At 48.5% G+C, this 18047-nt stretch overlaps 1 protein-coding gene and 1 long non-coding RNA gene across 38 annotated transcripts in view; one reads left to right on the forward strand and one right to left on the reverse strand.

Moving 5' to 3' along the window:
* The window catches only part of SORBS1 (sorbin and SH3 domain containing 1), a 234332-nt gene that overhangs the window by 92586 nt on the left and 123699 nt on the right, over positions 1 to 18047 (reverse strand). For 16 of the 36 annotated variants that reach the window (XM_059881777.1, XM_059881776.1, XM_059881773.1 and 13 more), the window contains 3 exon segments: positions 16224 to 16352; positions 6038 to 6064; positions 5809 to 5921 (listed from right to left, as the gene is read on the reverse strand). In XM_059881777.1, coding sequence (XP_059737760.1) covers positions 5809 to 5921; positions 6038 to 6064; positions 16224 to 16352 — 269 coding nt within the window. 36 annotated transcript variants of the gene reach the window in all.
* On the forward strand, positions 16 to 8954 carry LOC132343942 (uncharacterized). Of its 2 annotated transcripts, XR_009492968.1 has the most exons (5): positions 16 to 634; positions 1494 to 1746; positions 2591 to 2830; positions 2938 to 2972; positions 3088 to 8954. It is a non-coding gene; the product is annotated as an uncharacterized lncRNA (long non-coding RNA). The 2 variants fall into 2 exon arrangements; XR_009492967.1 differs by having other exon boundaries at positions 1494 to 2830.

An 18047-nucleotide genomic window follows, 5' to 3' on the forward strand; every position in this document is an offset into this window, starting at 1 on the left:
AACAAGGGGGTCGTTACGTGAAGGGGAAGCGCGGGGAAAAAGGAATTCCATATTTAAACAGTTGAGAGTGGACATGCAGTGAGGCACTCTGAGAAATATTTAATCAGTGCCCTTTCCTCCAAGTACACGAGACAATCAGCGCTAGCCAGCTGGCCTCCTGACACTCTATGACACAGAGGGAACCCCATCCAACTTTACTTTCCATCCATCTATTTTTGAATCCTTTTAACACTTGAGAGAGAGAGAAAAAGAACAACAGGCAGGCAGGCTGTGTTTAACCCCCAAAAAGGCTTGCAGAGCCTGAAAGCTTGGAAGTGAAGACCATTTCTCCGGCATCTTGATACAAAATGTATAAAACATATAATATCTCACCATGTTATTAGTCTACGGATTCCACGCTCCAGCATACTTACATATTTACAGGAAAGAGGCAGGGAGATCGAGAGGACTGTGCTGAGATGTTTAGAGTGAAGAATTTGAGATCAAGCTGCAGCATTATTAACAAGGAGAGGGAGGGTAGGGTGGCCCAGAAAACAAAAAAGAGCTGCTCACATGAGTTTTGAGAAGAGACGGTGGAGAAGACACACACACATTCCTAATTTCTTGCCTTGGCTGGATAACACAGCTGCAAAAGGTAAGGTTCTTTTTTCTTCCGGTTTTCGGGATCAGAGGTAACCTGGGGGCCTAGCCCAGGTGCTCTCACTGCGTCTGGGAACGAAGGCCAAGGCCCCAGGGAAGGACTCTGGCCACAGCCAACGGCATCTTTATGGATGTCAAAGGATAGCTTGGGAGGGTTGGGAGGAGCAGCAGAGGGTGGCGTCCCTGTGCCGGCTATGCGGGAGACAATGGTGGGAGCCGGTGCCCGAGTGCCTGCAGCTTCAGTGCCTTTGGCTGGGTCACGTGCAACACCAGAGAGGTTTTCCGATGCCACCGGGCAAACGTTGCAGGATAAACAAGGTACATATAAGCTGCTGACCTTTTTATTCCCAACTGCCTCATGACGTGGGTTAGAGCTCACATTCTCTCTATCAACTGTCCTGGTGGCTGCACAGCGCTGCTGGGGTTGGGACCAAGTGCCAGGGAATGTGGAATCTGGAAGCGGGGGCCCAGGACATGGCACACCTCGGGGGGCTGATCCGGCTGCCAGGGGCAAAGAGATGGGCCAGGGCAGTGAGGGGCTCTGCTGGCTGAGGGTGCCAGGTGGGAGGTAAGGCTTTGGTGAGCTCAGGTAGAGTGAGTCCCTGGAGGGACTGTGGGTGCTGGGAGGCTGCCATGCAAAGCGGTCCTCTTTGAGGAAAGGAGGGCGTGGGGGAGAGAGGACCTTCGTAGTATTTTTGAGACACAGTAAAAAGAAAGAAAGAGGAGGGGAAACGGGAAGAAGGACGACCATTAGAAACAGCAACACAACATGATCTGAAGAAAAAACAATTCCTGACATGACTGTAAGCAAACCCTCAGCTTAGACTCCTCCTGGCTTGTTTATTTCTCCTCAGAATAAAGTCAAGAACCGGATCATACTCACCTGAAGACGCAGGCTGACGCCCCTCTACATCACACGATGCTGAGCTCAGCCCAGGTGCTAAGTCAGTCTGACACTAGTTCTGGACTGACCTGCACCCCCTGAGACCTCCTGACCCAACAAGGGCGCCCGAAGGCTAAGCGCCAGTGGAAGAAGCCTAAGAGCTCCCAGCCTTCTCCCATATCCTTTCCTCAAAGACTTTCCACTCCATGCCTTTGGCTTCCAAGGTTTGAGTTCCCTCAAATTCTTGAGCGTGTTTCATTCTTTTCCCTTAGGAAATGTAGGACCGGAAGAATCATTCAGAGCTGTGTTCACCAGAGGCAAACATCTCAATTGAGTCCCTAAGATTCAGCACTCAATCCCACAGGCAAAATAAGTTAAAGCCTACCAAGAAGAGACTGCTAAGGACTTAGAATCCATGAGTGCTCTTGTCTCCTAGGAAACAATTTGATGGAACCACTTATTAGAAGGAAGATAGTCATGAGATTAAAAGCATGTGGTCTCCTGTTTTTGATGCACCCAGGACAAAGGGGCCAGGCCATGAAGCAACTGACTAACCGGCTGGACTGGCATCTGACGGTGCCTGGTTTACCTGATTTCAGCTCATTTCCCATCCCCATCCGGCCACAAGGCACAGGCAATCCTAGAAAAGGGTGAACAGCCTCAGGCTCATGGTTTCTGTGCAAAGCTCTGGTTCCAGGCTCAGAGCTAGAAAACTGCAGCCCTCACCTCATTTCCTCTCCCTCAACACAGCCCCTAGCTCCTCCTTGGGGCTCAGTGGGGCAGAAGGTCGGAGAAAGGGATAAATCTCCAGATGATCATCATGTCAAGGAGAGACATCTATGAACCTGTGGTTCAACTGGGATTTAGGCCATAAGGAAAGTTTATTTCCTGGATGTGTGTCCCTGCAAAATTCATAAATTGATTCCCAAACCCCAAAGGATGACATTTGGAGGTGGGGCCTGTGGGTGGTAATGAGGGCTAGATGATGTCATGAGGGTGAGACCCCATGATGGGACTGGCATCCTTATAAGATGAGCCAGAGAGACCAGAGACCTCTCTTTCTATCAGGGAGAAGGTGGCCGTCTGCACTTCAGGAAGAGAGCCCTAACCAGAAACCTAATGGACAAGCACCTTGATCTCGGACTTCCCAGCCTCCAGACGTGACAAATAAATGTCTGCTGATCGAATCACCTGTCTTTGTTACTTTCTTACAGCTACTTAAGACACCCAGACTTTCTCCACTGGCCCCTGTCTTTAAAGATCACCCACTATGAGAAGAAAACCAGAACCTTCCACTAAACTGCACAGGTGAGGCACAGTTTGGATGGTAAATGGATTATAACCCTAAACTGGGAGGGTGCAAGGGTGTGGTCTATTTGGGGGTTATTTTGTATTTCCTTTTAATTTTTTTGCAGATGGCAGGCAGCAAGGGGAACGGATGTTAGTGAGGGTGAGTAAGTGAAATAAAGTATGGGTCTGGACTATACTATCAACCGAGATAGTTTACTGTAAACGATCTACCCCTTCAGTTAACTAGGTTAACTTGATGCCTATCCTTTCCACAGGGAGCCCAGGACAGTGCCCGCCGAATGTGGCCATATATCCACCAGTCAAAAATACAAAATGTATCTTCAGCCACAGCCAGGAGCAGAACCTTCCAGGTGTACGCTCTCTTGGTGAACTTAGGCTGGAAGTCGGGGTGTGCTATTGGACTAAAACAATGCTCTCTAGAAACAAAACACTTGAGCGAGCATGTGCCGAGGCGAGCTGATGGTGGTGGTCAGGGAGGTCAGTAGAAGGCAATTTTGAGTGAGGTTCAGAATTATTTTGAGCTGCAGTGTCCCCCATGTGATTCCTTCTGGTCCAAAGATAGCATTTGGTTTCAGTGAGTTTTTAACTTAATGTGGCTGTGGCCATATAAGGGGCCAGGGCTGAATTACATCAGGCCTGAAGCTTCCCAGGGCCCTGACCCTGTGGAGAGGACGCTTCCCCAGAGTGCTGACAAACACGCTTGGAGCCAAGGCCCTCCTGTCCTGGGGCTCCTTTTAGCTCCGAGAAGGAGGAGGGTAGACACAGTCGCTTTACATGGAAGGAACTACTTTCTCCTTTATTGTAAACATGGTAGGAACCACCTAGGCAGTTGGCACTTCTCCCCAGGTATCTACTAATGAAATTCCATTTATCTTTTTAGAAGATGGGACGGTGAAAAACACAAGGCTGCTTAAAGAATCTGCCATGATCCTAGTGTAGTTTCAGAAACTACAGTCCCTGCTCCACTGGGGCCCACTACAGTGATGCTGTCAGAGATGGGAAAGCCCTGGTTGCCAGTCCCCGGGGGTAAGGCGAGCAGGGCAGTGGGAGGAAAGGCAGAGGTGGGAGCAGCAGGACACGGGATTCCCCTCTGGCCCATGAGTCCCTGGACTCCTCCTTAGGAGGATATGCTAGGCCTGCAGGGGTCTGGGAGCTGTCTTCGTCTGAAACCAAGCCAGGGCAGTCAGCAGCCCAACTACCCAAGCTCCATCTAAATCAGCATATTCTATTAGCTCCGGCCATGGCTATGGAAACAAGAAGTCATTTTTGCATTCAAAAAACAAATCTATGACCTAAAGACTCTTAAAAGCTGGATGGTCAACTTTACACTGAACATACAGAAAACCTCTTATCTCAGCAACCTGCCAGGTATCGTTTCAGACACCCCAGTACAAAGAAACTTTTCAGAGAGTAAGAGATGAGAAGATGCATACACAATCCGTAGGCGCTGTTACAGAATGGGCATCCTTGCTATGAGGTTCACCCTCACAAACTCCCTGAGGGCAATGTTTCACACAGTGATCTGAATTCAACAAATGCGCAACAAAGTTGCCATCAGTAAGTGTATTTAAAGGGGATTTTTGTTCACTTGACATGCTCTTAAAGTCCTCTCTTTAGAAGAACCGTTTTAGAAGCCAAAAGGACTTAGTGAGCTACCCTTTGGGCTAAGTCACTGATAGTGGAAGAGGCTGTGCTTCTACATGTGCCCGGGGTTAATTAGCACTATCTCCTACCCCGGGTACAGAGCCAACTGTATCCAACCTGGAGAGTGCTGAGAAGGAACTGTGCCCGCCACCAGCAGCAGACTTAGATGCTGGGAAAGGGCTTAGAAATGATGGCACATCATTTACTGGACAAGGGACCTCCCACGTCCCGAGTCTAATGAGGCCTTCAGGAGGCCAGGCCCATTGCAGCTCCTGGCTCTCATCAGTGGCCCTGCACCAGGGGTGGGGGCATAGGGGGCACTCTGATCAGGGAGCAGGGTTGCACACAATTCAGCAACCTCCTTTAAGCCTGCGGAGACGGGGTTCTGCAGAGGGGAGGGAAGGCATCATCTCCGACTCAATTTCATTCCAGGGACAAGCACAATTTTATGTCCCCACAAGCAGAACCCAGAGAATCACTGGAAAAAGCAGGGTGGGAAGTAGGAAGGCATGTGGATTCCCTGGGTTCCTGGGGAGTTCTGGGAGCACATGCACAGAAGGCAGGCGTGGGGAGGCGGACTGCGTAAGGAACACATTTCTGCTGTTTTTGAGCAGCACAGCTCTTTTTAAAAGAATGGATTGCTCCGTTTGATGGCTGTTACTCCGCTATGTAAAAACACTCTTTACGGACTGCCTGAATTACAACAGGGTCTATTCCTTTCGTCAAGCTGGCAAAGTAGCAACAGGGAGGGGAAGAAAGAAAGATCAGGAAAACAACTTGGGAGAAAAACTTCAGCAAAATTATCCCTCCTCCCACGTGTACCATGTGGGGGGATTTTCTTTTGTAAGGTAGTGCTAGGCAGTTTAAAGCCATCTGAACTTCCGTCTGCTGCTTCTAGGTTGCGAGATTAAGTGCTGGCCGCAGCTCCCTAATCTAAAAGCCGTGAGGACAGAGCTGCTGGAACTCTCACAGTTCCAACTCTAGCAAAGTAATGGACTAAACACAAGAGCGAACTCTCTTTTTGAATATTATACTCAGACCTTTTTTCTGGCTTGGATTTCCCTCTTTCAGATCATTTCCACACACGTTTCAAACCTAGGAAACACTGGGCTGATATTTCTGATGCTCGGTATAGACCAGTGTCACCCCATGCTTCTGTTTTCCTTGACCCCAACTCTTGTCTAACTCTGCTCCCCCTGGGGCTTTCCCAGAGTTGACCAAAAGTGCGACTCAAAACTCAGTCCATCATCCAGCTGAGTGAGCAGGCAGGCACAAGTGTAAGCTATCCGGCTCAAGAGTGGTCCCCACCCCGCCCTTGGGCACACGCCTACCTGGGGCTTGCTGGAGGGAAGGCTGGGATGCACACTTCGGTAGCCCTTGGCAGCGAGTGAAGAGGGCTGGGCATTTCCATTGGCATCGGCATTGGAAGAAAGCCTCCACTCATCTGAGGGATGAGAAAAAAAAAAGAACCCTTCACTCTCAGGAACATTCCTTGGGTCCCTCTGATTGAAGGGTTCCCGGTGGAATGCAGGGATAGAACAGATACAAGAGAAACCATACCTGCTGAGGAATTCTCTGACTCCAGAACTACGTGTGGCGCAGAAAGGAGGCAAACAGGCAGAAAAGAGGGAAAACAGAAACGGTTACGTTTGCAGGGAAAAAGCACGCCGTGCTCAGAAAGACGAAAATCCAGCGCCCCGTTGCCTGACACAAAATGCCCTCAGTCACGATGGCCTAATTACCATAGGAACCCACTCTAAACCATGATGTGCTCACAGGCTCTGACCTTTGAAAACACAAGGCTCACATTCACAGTAATGAAGAAACAATTGTTCTTGACATTCTTACTTTACAGACAAAAAGGCCACAGAACTCTCCTGTCCAGTCCTGACTCGCTGACTTGAGCTCCCCTGTTTTTAAGCCTGATGTGGGCTCAGAATGACCTCCCCTCATTAGCAGGCTGGGCTCATGAACAGACCCAGAGAGGTCTGTTCATGAGCCCATAAGCACTTTTTCCACGGCTGCTGGCACTATGGGACTGGGAGAACGTGATTTAAGCCCAGAGGGATCTGCTGTGATAAGGGCTTTTCTCTCCCTGCCTGCCTTTTTTCTTTCCATTAAACGAACCCCATAAACATTTCAAAATCTCGTCATCCTGAGTTTTCATCAGACTACAAGGCACCCCTGTCTCCCGTCAGCCAGCTACCAACCTGCCCTCCATCTATCGCCCGGCACAGCTCGGAGACCCTAAGTCTCTTCTAACCTGACCCACTTAACACCACAAGGCTGGAGAGCACAGTGGTTCCAAGCTTGGCTGGGAAGGCAACTGGACCTCAATTCAAATTCTGGCTCCTCTGCCTATAGGTTCTATGGCCCTGAGCAAGTTAAAAGCCTCAGTTTTCCCACCTGAAAAGTGGGGATAATGATATATTGTGCTGTTTTAAGAATTAAATGATATAAGCACAAGAAGTGCTTAGCACAGTGCCTGGCAGAGCTCAGCAATGTGTGTTATTTATCTCCATCTTCTGCATCATCTCTTGCGTCTATTCTCTATCTTCTATGTAGCCCAGGGGTCAGCAAACCTTTTCTATCAAGGGTCAGTTAGCAAATACTTTGATGTGGCTTTGATGGCCACATGGGCTCAGTCACAACTATTCAACTCTGCTGCTGTAGTACAAAAGCAGCCACAGATAATATCAAGTGAATGCGGTGGCTGTGTTCCAATAAACCTTCATTTATGGAAGCTGGAATTTGAATTTCATATAATTTTCACATAGCACATTCTTTGATTTTTCTTTAACCCCTAAAAATATAAAAACCCAGATGCAAGGAAAAAACATCCTTATGCTTTCTGTCCAATTGTGGCAGCCTAGTTTGAATAGGGAATTTTTTTTTTTTTGCAACTCAGAAGTAACCCTGTGAACAGTAAACAAAAGCCTGCTTGACTCCAAAGAAGAATTTGAGTTTACAAATATTGGAAAATTACTTCCCGATACCCTTGCCTTCTGATTGATTCCACTTTTAAAATCACAAGAGTTCAGTCTAATTAAAGGCAAGCCAAAAAATAAAAATACACACACACACACACACACACACACACACCCCTTTCCAGGTTTACCAGCTGTACAAAAACCAGCATAGGCCAGATTAGGCCCAATCACCAGTTTGCCAACCCCTCATGGACTCAATCCCTCAGGCTCCTCCCCCTGGCTACCACCTCTTATCTCATCCCATATAAAGAGGGAAATAATACACAGCAGCTCTCACAGCCCACGACCCCACTTCAACATGGGTCCCTCAGGGATTAGAGATGTGTCTTCTGGATGTCTAGCTGAGATTTTAAAAAGCTGTTGATTGAACACCTTTCTAAGTGTCCAATGCTGTTGGCCACTTTTACACATATTTAGTATTTAATTCAGTGTACATAAGTCTGTGAGGTAGGTATCCACTCTACTTCATGGATAAAGAAACAGAGAAGCCAAGTGACTTGCCCAAAGTCACAGAGCCAGGAAGTGACAAAGCAGTCGGCTCCAGTCTCTAGAATCAAGCACGGTGCTCTGCCCGCCACCCACAGCCACCAGTCCCACCATCTGCCACAAAGCAAAGCCTGCATTCCAGGGAGGTGGTGGAAGCCAAACGGTGTCAGGACAAAGGCCGGGCAGGAGAAAGGTTTCTAGTGATCTGCATCCATGTACAGCAGTCTAGTTGAATCAAGAACAACCAGGAGTGCCTGTTAAAACACAGTTCACAGGGCCCCATCCCAGAGTTTGTGACTCAGATGAGAAGTCAGGCTTGAGAATTTATATTTCCAACAGGTCTCCAGGTTCTATTAAGGCCACTGGTCCACAGCCCAGAGCTCCCTTTGAGAATCACTGCTATAATAAGGTATATTCAAAAACATCCTTATACTGGGGAAATGGTTATTTTTGCAAATTTCTTCCTCCTCTGAAGCAAAGTTTTTATAACCTTTTCCAACTGAATTATTTTTTGAGCAGATGGCCTGTCACATTTTTGCCACTACCTTAGGGACAATTCCTAGATATCTGTCTTCTTGTCCCAAACACGTAGCTGGGAAATTTATAGGACTTGATTTTTACTCATGTTACTGCAACATACAGGCTTGTGTGATCAAGGCCAACTATAATCCTCACCGCCTCGCACACCTCACAGGGTTGCTGAGGTCAGGGACGTGACACATTTTAAAAGTGACCATTTTTAACACTCACTGGTTTATCCACCCAGATCTCTGGCCCCAAAATTTCCTTGCACATGAAGGCCTTCAAACATCAGAGGATACATTGTGACAATGGTTCTCCTTCCACCCCTGTATCTGTCACTTTTACTTTCTTATTCTTCCCTTCTAGGTTCTTTCTAGTCAGGTTTTGTTACGTCATTCTACCAAATCTATTAGATTGACACACACATTAAATGTCAACAGATTCTGAAGAAGGGCTGTCAATAAAGGATGTGAACTTTGTCCATGGATGTCGGGGCAGGTTATTTTGTCCACTCTGCGGTTGGGTTGGTTCTATTCAGGTGATGCTGGCACACAGATGTCCCATGGGAAGCCAAGGTAAGTCTGTTCCTCCAAACCCCCAGGTATCATAAAGGGACCATCATTGTTGACTCAGACAGCCTTGTTTGAGTCCTGTTTTGCTCACTTAGTATCCTGAAGCAAGGGACAGAGCCTCCTATGTGAATTGGGAGATTATCTCTTTTAAATATTTACTTATTTTATTTTGGCTGCATTGGGTCTTCCTTGCTACTGGGGGACTTTTCTTTAGTTGCGGCAAGCAGGGTTACCCTCCAGTTTCCGTGCACAGGCTTCTCACTGTGATGACTTCTCTTGTTGCAGGGTACAGGCTTTAGGGCACAAGTGCTTCAGAGGTTGCAACCCCCCAGGCTCTAGGGCACAAGCTTAGTAGTTCTGGTGCACGGGCTTAGTTGCCCCGAAGCATGTGGGATCTTTCTGGATGGGGGATTGAACCCCTGTCCCCTGCAATGGCAGGAGGATTCTTATCCACTGAACCACCAGGGAAGCCCTATCTATCTCTTGAGTCACAAGGACTGAATGGAAGTATCTGGCATTAAGTATGTGCTTAGTAAGATTGGAATCCAAAATATAAGGGAAAAGAAATTTCCCAGACATAGAAATTAGAGTGGTTGACTTCCGCCATTTGATAGTCATAAGAACATAATATCCTCAGGGATCAACCCACTTTTTTTTTTTTTTCCCCATTCCAAGTCTTTAAGACTATTCCCCTATCCCCATCCCCAAAAAGGCAGTTCCCAGGACCCTATGGAACATTCTTTTCTTCCTTAAAAGAGCTGCATTCCTGACATTTCATCAGCCTTCATCTGGTATCTAGTCTTCTGAACCTTCAAAGCTGGTAGCAGCCCAGGGCCATTTGCGTCTAAGTGCAACAGGTGAAACTTTATATACATGATCATCAATTATTAACTCTTGGTTAGGCAGACTGTCAAAAATACTTCTCTCAATAATTTTTGGTGCAGAGTTCCGAGGTGGAGGAGGGGCTTAGAAAGCTGGATCCTCAGTAGGTTTTGCAGCTCTGAGGAGACCAAGCCTTTTCATGAGAAGTTTAATTTATTTTGCTTTATCTTTTCCTCCATCTGTTCTTGATATACAATCTTTTCTGGTCTGTGGGCATAGCTTACTTATTTTCCTTTATCTCATTCTGTGTTTATTTCATTTTGGTCTATTGTGAGGTTGTTTGGCTGATCACTTCTTGGGATCTCAGGACACTTTTCATTGAGTTAGTTCTGCGTTTCCCAGCAGGGTATCCAAGAGTTAGAGGAAAAGATGTTAAAAGTGTGTATAAGAGTGTTCCAAATCTTATTTAATTTTTATTAATGCTGTGTGGTAAAGAATTTACCTCTCTCCAAAAGGAGGTCTGGCCTTTTCTCTGGCTTCCAGGAATTAATCTCTAAGAGCCTAGGATGTCATCTTCACAGGACTGTGTCTGTGCTATGCCAACGGTGTGACTGAGGTTGGGGGACTTTTGCATCCACAGCTAAAGGACTGGAGAGTGAAGTGAACCACTTGGGCAGTGGCTGTGTTGTGTGTTAGTCGCTCAGTTGTGTCCGACTCTTTATGACCCCATGGCCTGGAGCCCACCAGTCTCCTCTGTCCATGTGATTCTCCAGGCAAGAATACTGGAGTGGGTTGCCATTTCCTTCTCCAGGGGATCTTCCCAACCCAGGGATCGAACCTCATGCATTGCAGGCAGATTCTTTACCATCTGAACCATCAGGGAAACTCCAATGTAATAGAGCCCCAATAAAAACCAGGGACACCACAGCTTGGATGACCTTCCTGATCAGCACCGCTCTGAGTATGTTCTCACACGCAACGCTAGGAACTGATGCATCCTGACTTCACAGGCGAGAACTCCGCCAACACCATGCTTCCTTCTTCCCCAAACTCCACCCTATACACTCCTTCTTTTAGCTGATTTTCATCTGCATCCTCTCACTGTTCACCAGAACTGTGAGTATAACAGCTTTCAAATGAGTTTTTTGAGTCCTGCTACCAAATTATCAAACCTGAGGGTGGTTTTGGGAATCCCCTGACCTTGCAGCTGGTACCACAGTGAGAGTCTTCTCTTGTCAGGACTTTCGCCTCCACTAACTTCTCATCTGGCCCCTTTTATCACACATGAGCTCATGAAAAAGACTCTTAGTTAATGCAGATAAGGAATGTCTAACTATTTAATGTCAATTTTCTTATCTTCTTGCTACTGCTATTTCTGGAGAGCAAATGTGAGGAAATGAGCTGGTTACAGGTCCAAGAATCTCTACATCCAAAGCTAACTTTGCTGTCAAGAATCAGACAGAAAGGATGAGAGCCAACAGGCACAGAATAAAGGATAAGGGTCCAACTGAAGCTTGGCTTTTGAGTCAGAACAAAGGGATTGATGGTCTCCAGGCCATACCAGACAGGAAGACTGGTATCATGCCCACCACCAGTTCAGGCTCCCCACCTCCTCTTGAGTAAAACCACCCTGACCTGGGGACAGAGGTGGAGCCACACCTGAACCAAGGGGCCATCACCCAAACCCAGCCAGGATGTCACACCAGCAAGCAGGAAGAAGCAGCTTCTCTCGGAGGCAGCAAATCAGCATCAAGATTACTATAGTTCTTTCCAGATGGTTCCGATCCAAAACCAAGGTCTACATTCAAAGACTAGGAGGGTGGTCAAGGATCCAGAGTCAAGCTACCACTGAAGGTGGGAGTCTGGAGGCTGAGTTCTGTTTTTTTGGTTTTATGAGTTGGTTTTTTTTTTTTTTTTTGGTGGAGGTGCCAGGAATGGAACTGAGGGCCTCATATGTGGAGGCTGAGTTTAAACTGGGCAACTCTGAGGGCTCTGTCTGTCACTCTACCTCAGAGAGCATCTCCACCCTCCCAGCATTTACGTGGATGCCGATGGCTCCCAAGTCTGCAACTTGGATTCCAAATTTCCAAATGCCTATTAGAAACTTCCTTCTAGAAGTCCTTCTCTTGCCAAGAAACTCAATACATCAAGGAATGGAATTCAACATTCCTTCCGATTCCCCTCATATATCCAGCATCTCCATGAGTGCCACATGTATTCTCCTAGTCAACCAGGGAAGGCGCCTCCTGGTCAGCACGGAGTCCTACCTCTCCACGCTCCTGAGACACTGCACCAACCCTGCCACTCCACTCTTCCAAATACACGCCTCACTTGGCCCCTCCTTTTCCTCCCCACGCCGCCCCCGATCACCACACTGGGTCTAGACCCTCAGAATCTCTCACAGGAATTATTGTAGGTCTTTCTGCAGTGGCCTCCTGATTTGCAGTAACTGGACTGGTTCCCATCCAAGAGCACCTTGTGCGTGCCTGGCTCTGGGCTACGTCCCGATATGGACGAGTCTGCGGAATCCCAACAACCCTATGAAGATCATCTCCACTTATAGATGGGAAACTGAAGCTCCCCAAGGTTAATTAGTAAGTAGCAGAGCTGAGCCTTAAGAGAGGACTGTGTGATTTGAGAACTAGACCACCTCTCACTGGGCAAGGGAAGCAGAGCAAGGACAGAGAATAGGGGACATCCCTGAAATGTGGATGTCAAGGGGCCATATAGAGAAGGAAATCAGGCCACAGGGGGCAGTAACTCGAGAACAAAGCTTGTAGTCCAGGCAAATGATCAACAACTTGGAGACTGGCAGGGATGGAAGAAGGTGGTAAAGCCAAGGAGCAAGGCAGAGAGGAACAGACCGAGAGGCTGGGGCACAGATGCTGGCCCTGGTGGTGCAGGCGGAGCAGCTGGTATCTGACATGCGCTATCTGTGAAGACACGAGGAACAGAAAGCACACCTAATCCTTAGCAAGAGCCAGGCAGGTGTCCTGCCTCATGCTTGGGCTCCCAGTCCAGGCTGGCATGGCTGCCTGCAAGTACTGATGAGAGCTGTTTTCATGAGGCGAGTCAAGGCCCAATGGCTTGGTGTGGGCCAGCAAGTTGTCATCCAGAGGCTCAGGTGAAGGGAGTAGGCAGGGGTAAGTAGGGCTGGAGAGCCACACACACCCAGCAGAGTCAAGAGCTAGTAGGATGCTGACCAAGGACCCGAAGGATAAGAGAACAAGAATGTCCCTCCAGTCCTTAAAGTCCCACTGGAGCTGCATCCTCTTTTGAACTCATTCCAGTGCTAACTCACTCCAGCCTGTTGGACACCTAATCAGTGTATTTCTCCGGCCTCCCACTCAACCCCAGATTTTCCCTTTCCACCCAAACTGGCCTGGTATACAACCCTGAACTTGTCTCCAGTGAAGAAGACTCTGTATCCGTTTAATTTCCAAACTTCTAAATTTACAAAATATTTGGGAACTAGAAAGGCTTAGAAACCACTGGACCCGAGTCCTTCACCCTTCATTCGTGTTTCAAATGTGTGACATTATGCATTGTCAGAAAACAGTGAAGTAGGGGCCCACACCTGATTCTCCTGTTGGAATAAACTGCTTTTTATGCTTGCATAATGCACCTAAAATTTTTTCCCTTTTTCCCCTTCTCATCACAATTCCTGGTGACTCCCAGTGATGTCTAGCTCCTATATGCTGCAGAATGAATGTCTGCTGATTTGGATTTAATGATCTCTGTTATCTGGCAGAAAATAATCTACAAAGATTAAATTTAGTGTAAGATACGGCTTCCCTGATAGCTCAGTTGGTAAAGAATCGGCCTGTAACGCAGGAGACCCCAGTTCGATTCCTGAGTCAGGAAGATCTGTTGGAGAAGGGATAGGCTACCCACTCCAACTCTTGGGCTTCCCTTGTGGCTCAGCTGGTAGAGAATCCGCCTGCAATGTGGGAGACGTGGTGGCTCAGATAGTAAAGAACCCGCCTGCAATGCAGGAGACCTGAATTTGATCCCTGGGTTGGGACGATCCCCTGGAGAAGGGAATGGTTACCCACTCCAGTATTCCTGCATGGAGAATTTCATGGGGTCGCAAAGAGTCAGACATGACTGAGTGACTAACATCTTCACTTTCATGTGAATGACTGAGAGCCATCCCCTAATCCTTCAAGGTATTTCCATTTTAAAACAAGATACTTTAAAATTCAAATTAGCTGTTACAAATCTGCAAGATACAGAATTATCTGGGGACTAGAAAGAGCTTCCAAAAGTGCCCAAACCACTGCATAGAACTGGAGTGCAAGCCTACAGATGGCAAGGCAGAGTATCGTTGGGGCTCTGTGTTGTGCCACACTATGACCACCAGGGGGAGCTCAAGGCCCCTTCTTTTCCCATTCACCACCAGAGGAAGGGCCAGGCAGTTGATTGGTTATTTTATCAGAACATGGGGCTGCAGGTATGTTCTTTCTCTTTAAATTATCCCTTAGGGTTCTCTCTTCCCCAGAGGACCTCCAGCTTGGGAGCTGGATCTTCCCAATGTCACCATCTTTCCTGAGACCAGAATGGCAAGCTGCAGAGGGGCAAGAGTTAGGTTCAGGAATACAGAGTCAAAAAGCTACCATCAGCCTACAGTGCTGGAGGCCACTTACACCTTCCCCTGAGCCTAGGGATAAAGCAGCTTTCCATAGGGACCAACACACCAGAATAGGGCTTGTACTCAAACCCCAGCCTGGATTTGTCCTTGGGTATCTGCTTTGGTACTTGTTCCACTGGCTGGGATGGACAGAAAGTCAGGTTTCCAGGATGCTGGGCACTGACCATCTCCATCCTGTATAATTCCATCTATCACAGCACACCATTCCCCACCATACCAAAAGAGTCTGCATGTCTCTGGCCCCAAGGAAGTGGTCATCACCCCAGTTCATTTTCTCTCTGCATTTCCTTCCTTCAAGAGGGGAGAAAACACCCATCCCCTATAGTAAGAGTTCTCAGATGTGGTCCTGGGACCAGCAGCATCAGCATGACCTGATGGCAAAACCTCGGACCCCACCTCTGGCCTACAGGTGGGAATTATAAAGCCTAACACTCTGAGCTAGGCTCTGGGAATTTGCCTCTCTACTCCAGGTGATTCTGATACGATCAGCTGAAGTGTGAGAAACACTGCCCTTCAGGTTGGAAAGGGGCTGCCCCAGCCTAAGGTAACAGTGCCTGTGGAACCTCAAAGTCAGCCTTTCCCAACTCCCAGAAACACTTGGGCTGCAGAAAGGGCTCCCCAGAGAGGCCCAAACAATCATAACCTGCTAAGAGCAGGTTAAGGTCTGCCAGCTCATCTCACGCCACTAGGTGTGGCGCGGAACGCTTTACACACTTCATCCTCACAACAATGCTGGGAGCCAGGTATAGTTCTCAACCCCATTTTTCAGATGCGTTCACCAGGGTTAAGAGAGACCACCTTCTCATCCATGGCTGAATAGCCAACAGGTGGTGGAGGCAGGACATGAATCCCATCTATAAGGTTCCAAAATCCCAGTTCTGGGCAGTGGCTCAGATGGTAAAGAATCTGCCTGCAATGCAGGAGACCTGGGTTTGATCCCTGGGTTGGGAAGAGCTCCTGAGAAGGGCATGGTAACCCACTCCAGTATTCTTGCCTGGAGAATCCCATGGACAGAGGAGCCTGGTGGGCTACAGTCCATGGGGTCGCAAAGAGCCAGACTCGACTGAAGTGACTTAGCATGCATGCACTTGTGTCTACTGTTTCATAAAAATAACCAAGCCAAAGTCCCAGGTCTCCACCACAATGTGGAGATCTAGGCACTCGGGTTTCCTGAGTGACGGGATGGGGCGGGGAGGGGGCTTCCTTTGTCTCCTCCTCGGTTCCTAGTCTACACTGGCCTTAGACATGCTCTGCAGACCTGCTGCCTCAGGTCAGCTCCCTGTCTTCTTGGGAGCTAATGAGGCCAGACAGCCACCTGCACTTCTCAGTCTCCCTGGGATTCTGCTCCAGCCCCAGCCCCACATGGATGGTCACAGCTGAGCTCCCAGAAGTGGGGATGGGCTCAGAGAAGCCTAACCTGGAGGCTATCTCAGCACTCCTTCCCGAGACCCCTAAGCCTTCTCTGTCCTCCTGAACACAGTCTGCAGAGGTGCAGACTGCCCACATTCCATCAAAAGCTAGAATACAGTGGTCGCTTTGCCTGAAGCCAGTGAGTACCTGTTCATTTAGGGCAGTGATCATCACCCACCACAGCGGGGACAGGAGCAGACTGTGCAGGGGCCCCTGAGAATCAGGAGGCAGCCAATGGATTCCGCGACCCCCCACTTTGGAGACCCTACCCCTAGGTCTCCAAAGCAGCACACCTGTTTTCCTCTCCTGCTTCGGGGTCTCCTGGGGGCTCACAGGGCTACTGCTTGGGATCTCCCTGTAGGAGGACGAGGCCCGGAGAGTCACCGCTCCCTTCCCAGTGCAGATTCTTGTAGGATCCATATCTGAAAAGGAAAGATCCAAAAGGGGAGACTGAATCCAGGGCGCCTGAAGAATTAAAACCATAATCAGCCAGCAATTTGGTCCAGCTGGGGAATGAGATGAACCTGGTTACAGACAGGCAATTGCAGTCAATGAAAATTAATCTGTGGATGGTGGAGAGGGACAAATCATATTTTCAGGGGTTTCCCACCCGTCATGAGGTTAGGAGGGAATGGAGGCACAGTGAGTTCTGAGTCAATGGATGCGTTACAATGTCGGCTGGGAATATTTCCAAACCAAAGCGGGTTGATTTCTTTTATTAAATGAAGTTTAGTTTGGTGAGCAGACTTCTGACCAATTAGTAAGGCACAGTTCAAGTAAGAATTTATAAAAGATATCTCAAGTTCCCACACCATCCTTCTTATAAAAGAGCAAGTTGACAGCACAGGGCATTCGGTGAAGGTTCAACAATCATTACTCAGAGCAGTCCCTCAGCGGAAAAAGCAAGACAATCTCCTTGTGCCAGCAAGCCAAGCCCCCTGCAGGGGTGAGACAGGATGTGCTGCCTGGCGAGAAAGATCATGAGGCCCGGAACCCCACATTCCAAACTTAATGAAGAAAGTTCGCACCAAAGAAAACGGCTAGAAAGGCTAAATCCTTCGAGGAACAGTGTTTGCGGGACTTCCAGCCGAGTCTTCCCTGGGCCCTGACCCCTCCTACAGTTCACAGTGGCCTCATAGCAGCCTCAGGTCATCTTTCAGAACTGCACTGAGGATTTCAAAATGGGCTTCAAAACAGGCTGTTCACCCTTCAGGAAAATCTGTAAGGAGGAGGCAAGAAAGCCATGCAGACCACACAGTTTTGGGAGGCACACGTGCTGAATGTTTCTCTCCATGAGGCTGAGTGGAACTGAATTCCAGTTTTGCAAGTTGCTCACGGCACAGCCTGGATCTCAGGCCTAAAACTGTCATGAGTGGGATTGTGGGGAAAGTTAAAGGTGGGCAGCAGGCAGGATGTGTGCTCAAATGTCCAGCTCCTCCCTGCTCCTGTGCCACAGCTGAGAAATACCAAGTCTCTTGGCTCCTCCTTCCCACTTGGCAGCCCCCTTTTCGACAGCACAAACAGAACGATCATTAGTTACAAAACGGATTGATCAGCTCCATCAGCACCTCTTGCACAAAATACACATTCAGCAGAGCGGGCAGCGGCCCTGAAGAGCATCTGACTTGTCCAATCCTACCAGGATAAGTGACCAGTGGGAAAAGTGATTCATGGGCTTTTCAAAAGGGTGAGGGGCACAGTGCCAAAGCCAGCCATCCACAGGGTCCTGTGTGCACAGCCAGGTAGACTCAACTCCTGAAAGCACCACCACTGGGATACAGAGCCACCTGGGCCTCATTTGTCCCATGCTGTACAGGAGGAAGCTACGAGCTACGAGCTACGACCTGACATCTGAACTGTACCAGCTCCAAACTGTACCAGCTCCACAGAGAGGAGAGGCAGGGAGCGAATGCAGGTGGGGCTGGGGGCGGGGGAGGGAGTGCTCAGGGAAAAGGCCCCGCCAGCATCCCAGAGACACAGCCTGATCGGGCAGCTGCTTCAAATCCAGCCCAGTTCAGAAATGCCCTGGGCAGCCACGTTAATTCCTGGGGACAGTGGAATTTTAAATAAACTCTGGGGAGCTGGCACCTCTAGGAAGAACCTAAGTCACCCAAGGG

Source organism: Bos taurus, chromosome 26 (assembly GCF_002263795.3).
Source record: "Bos taurus isolate L1 Dominette 01449 registration number 42190680 breed Hereford chromosome 26, ARS-UCD2.0, whole genome shotgun sequence".
In the NCBI taxonomy this organism is placed as follows: domain Eukaryota; kingdom Metazoa; phylum Chordata; class Mammalia; order Artiodactyla; family Bovidae; genus Bos; species Bos taurus.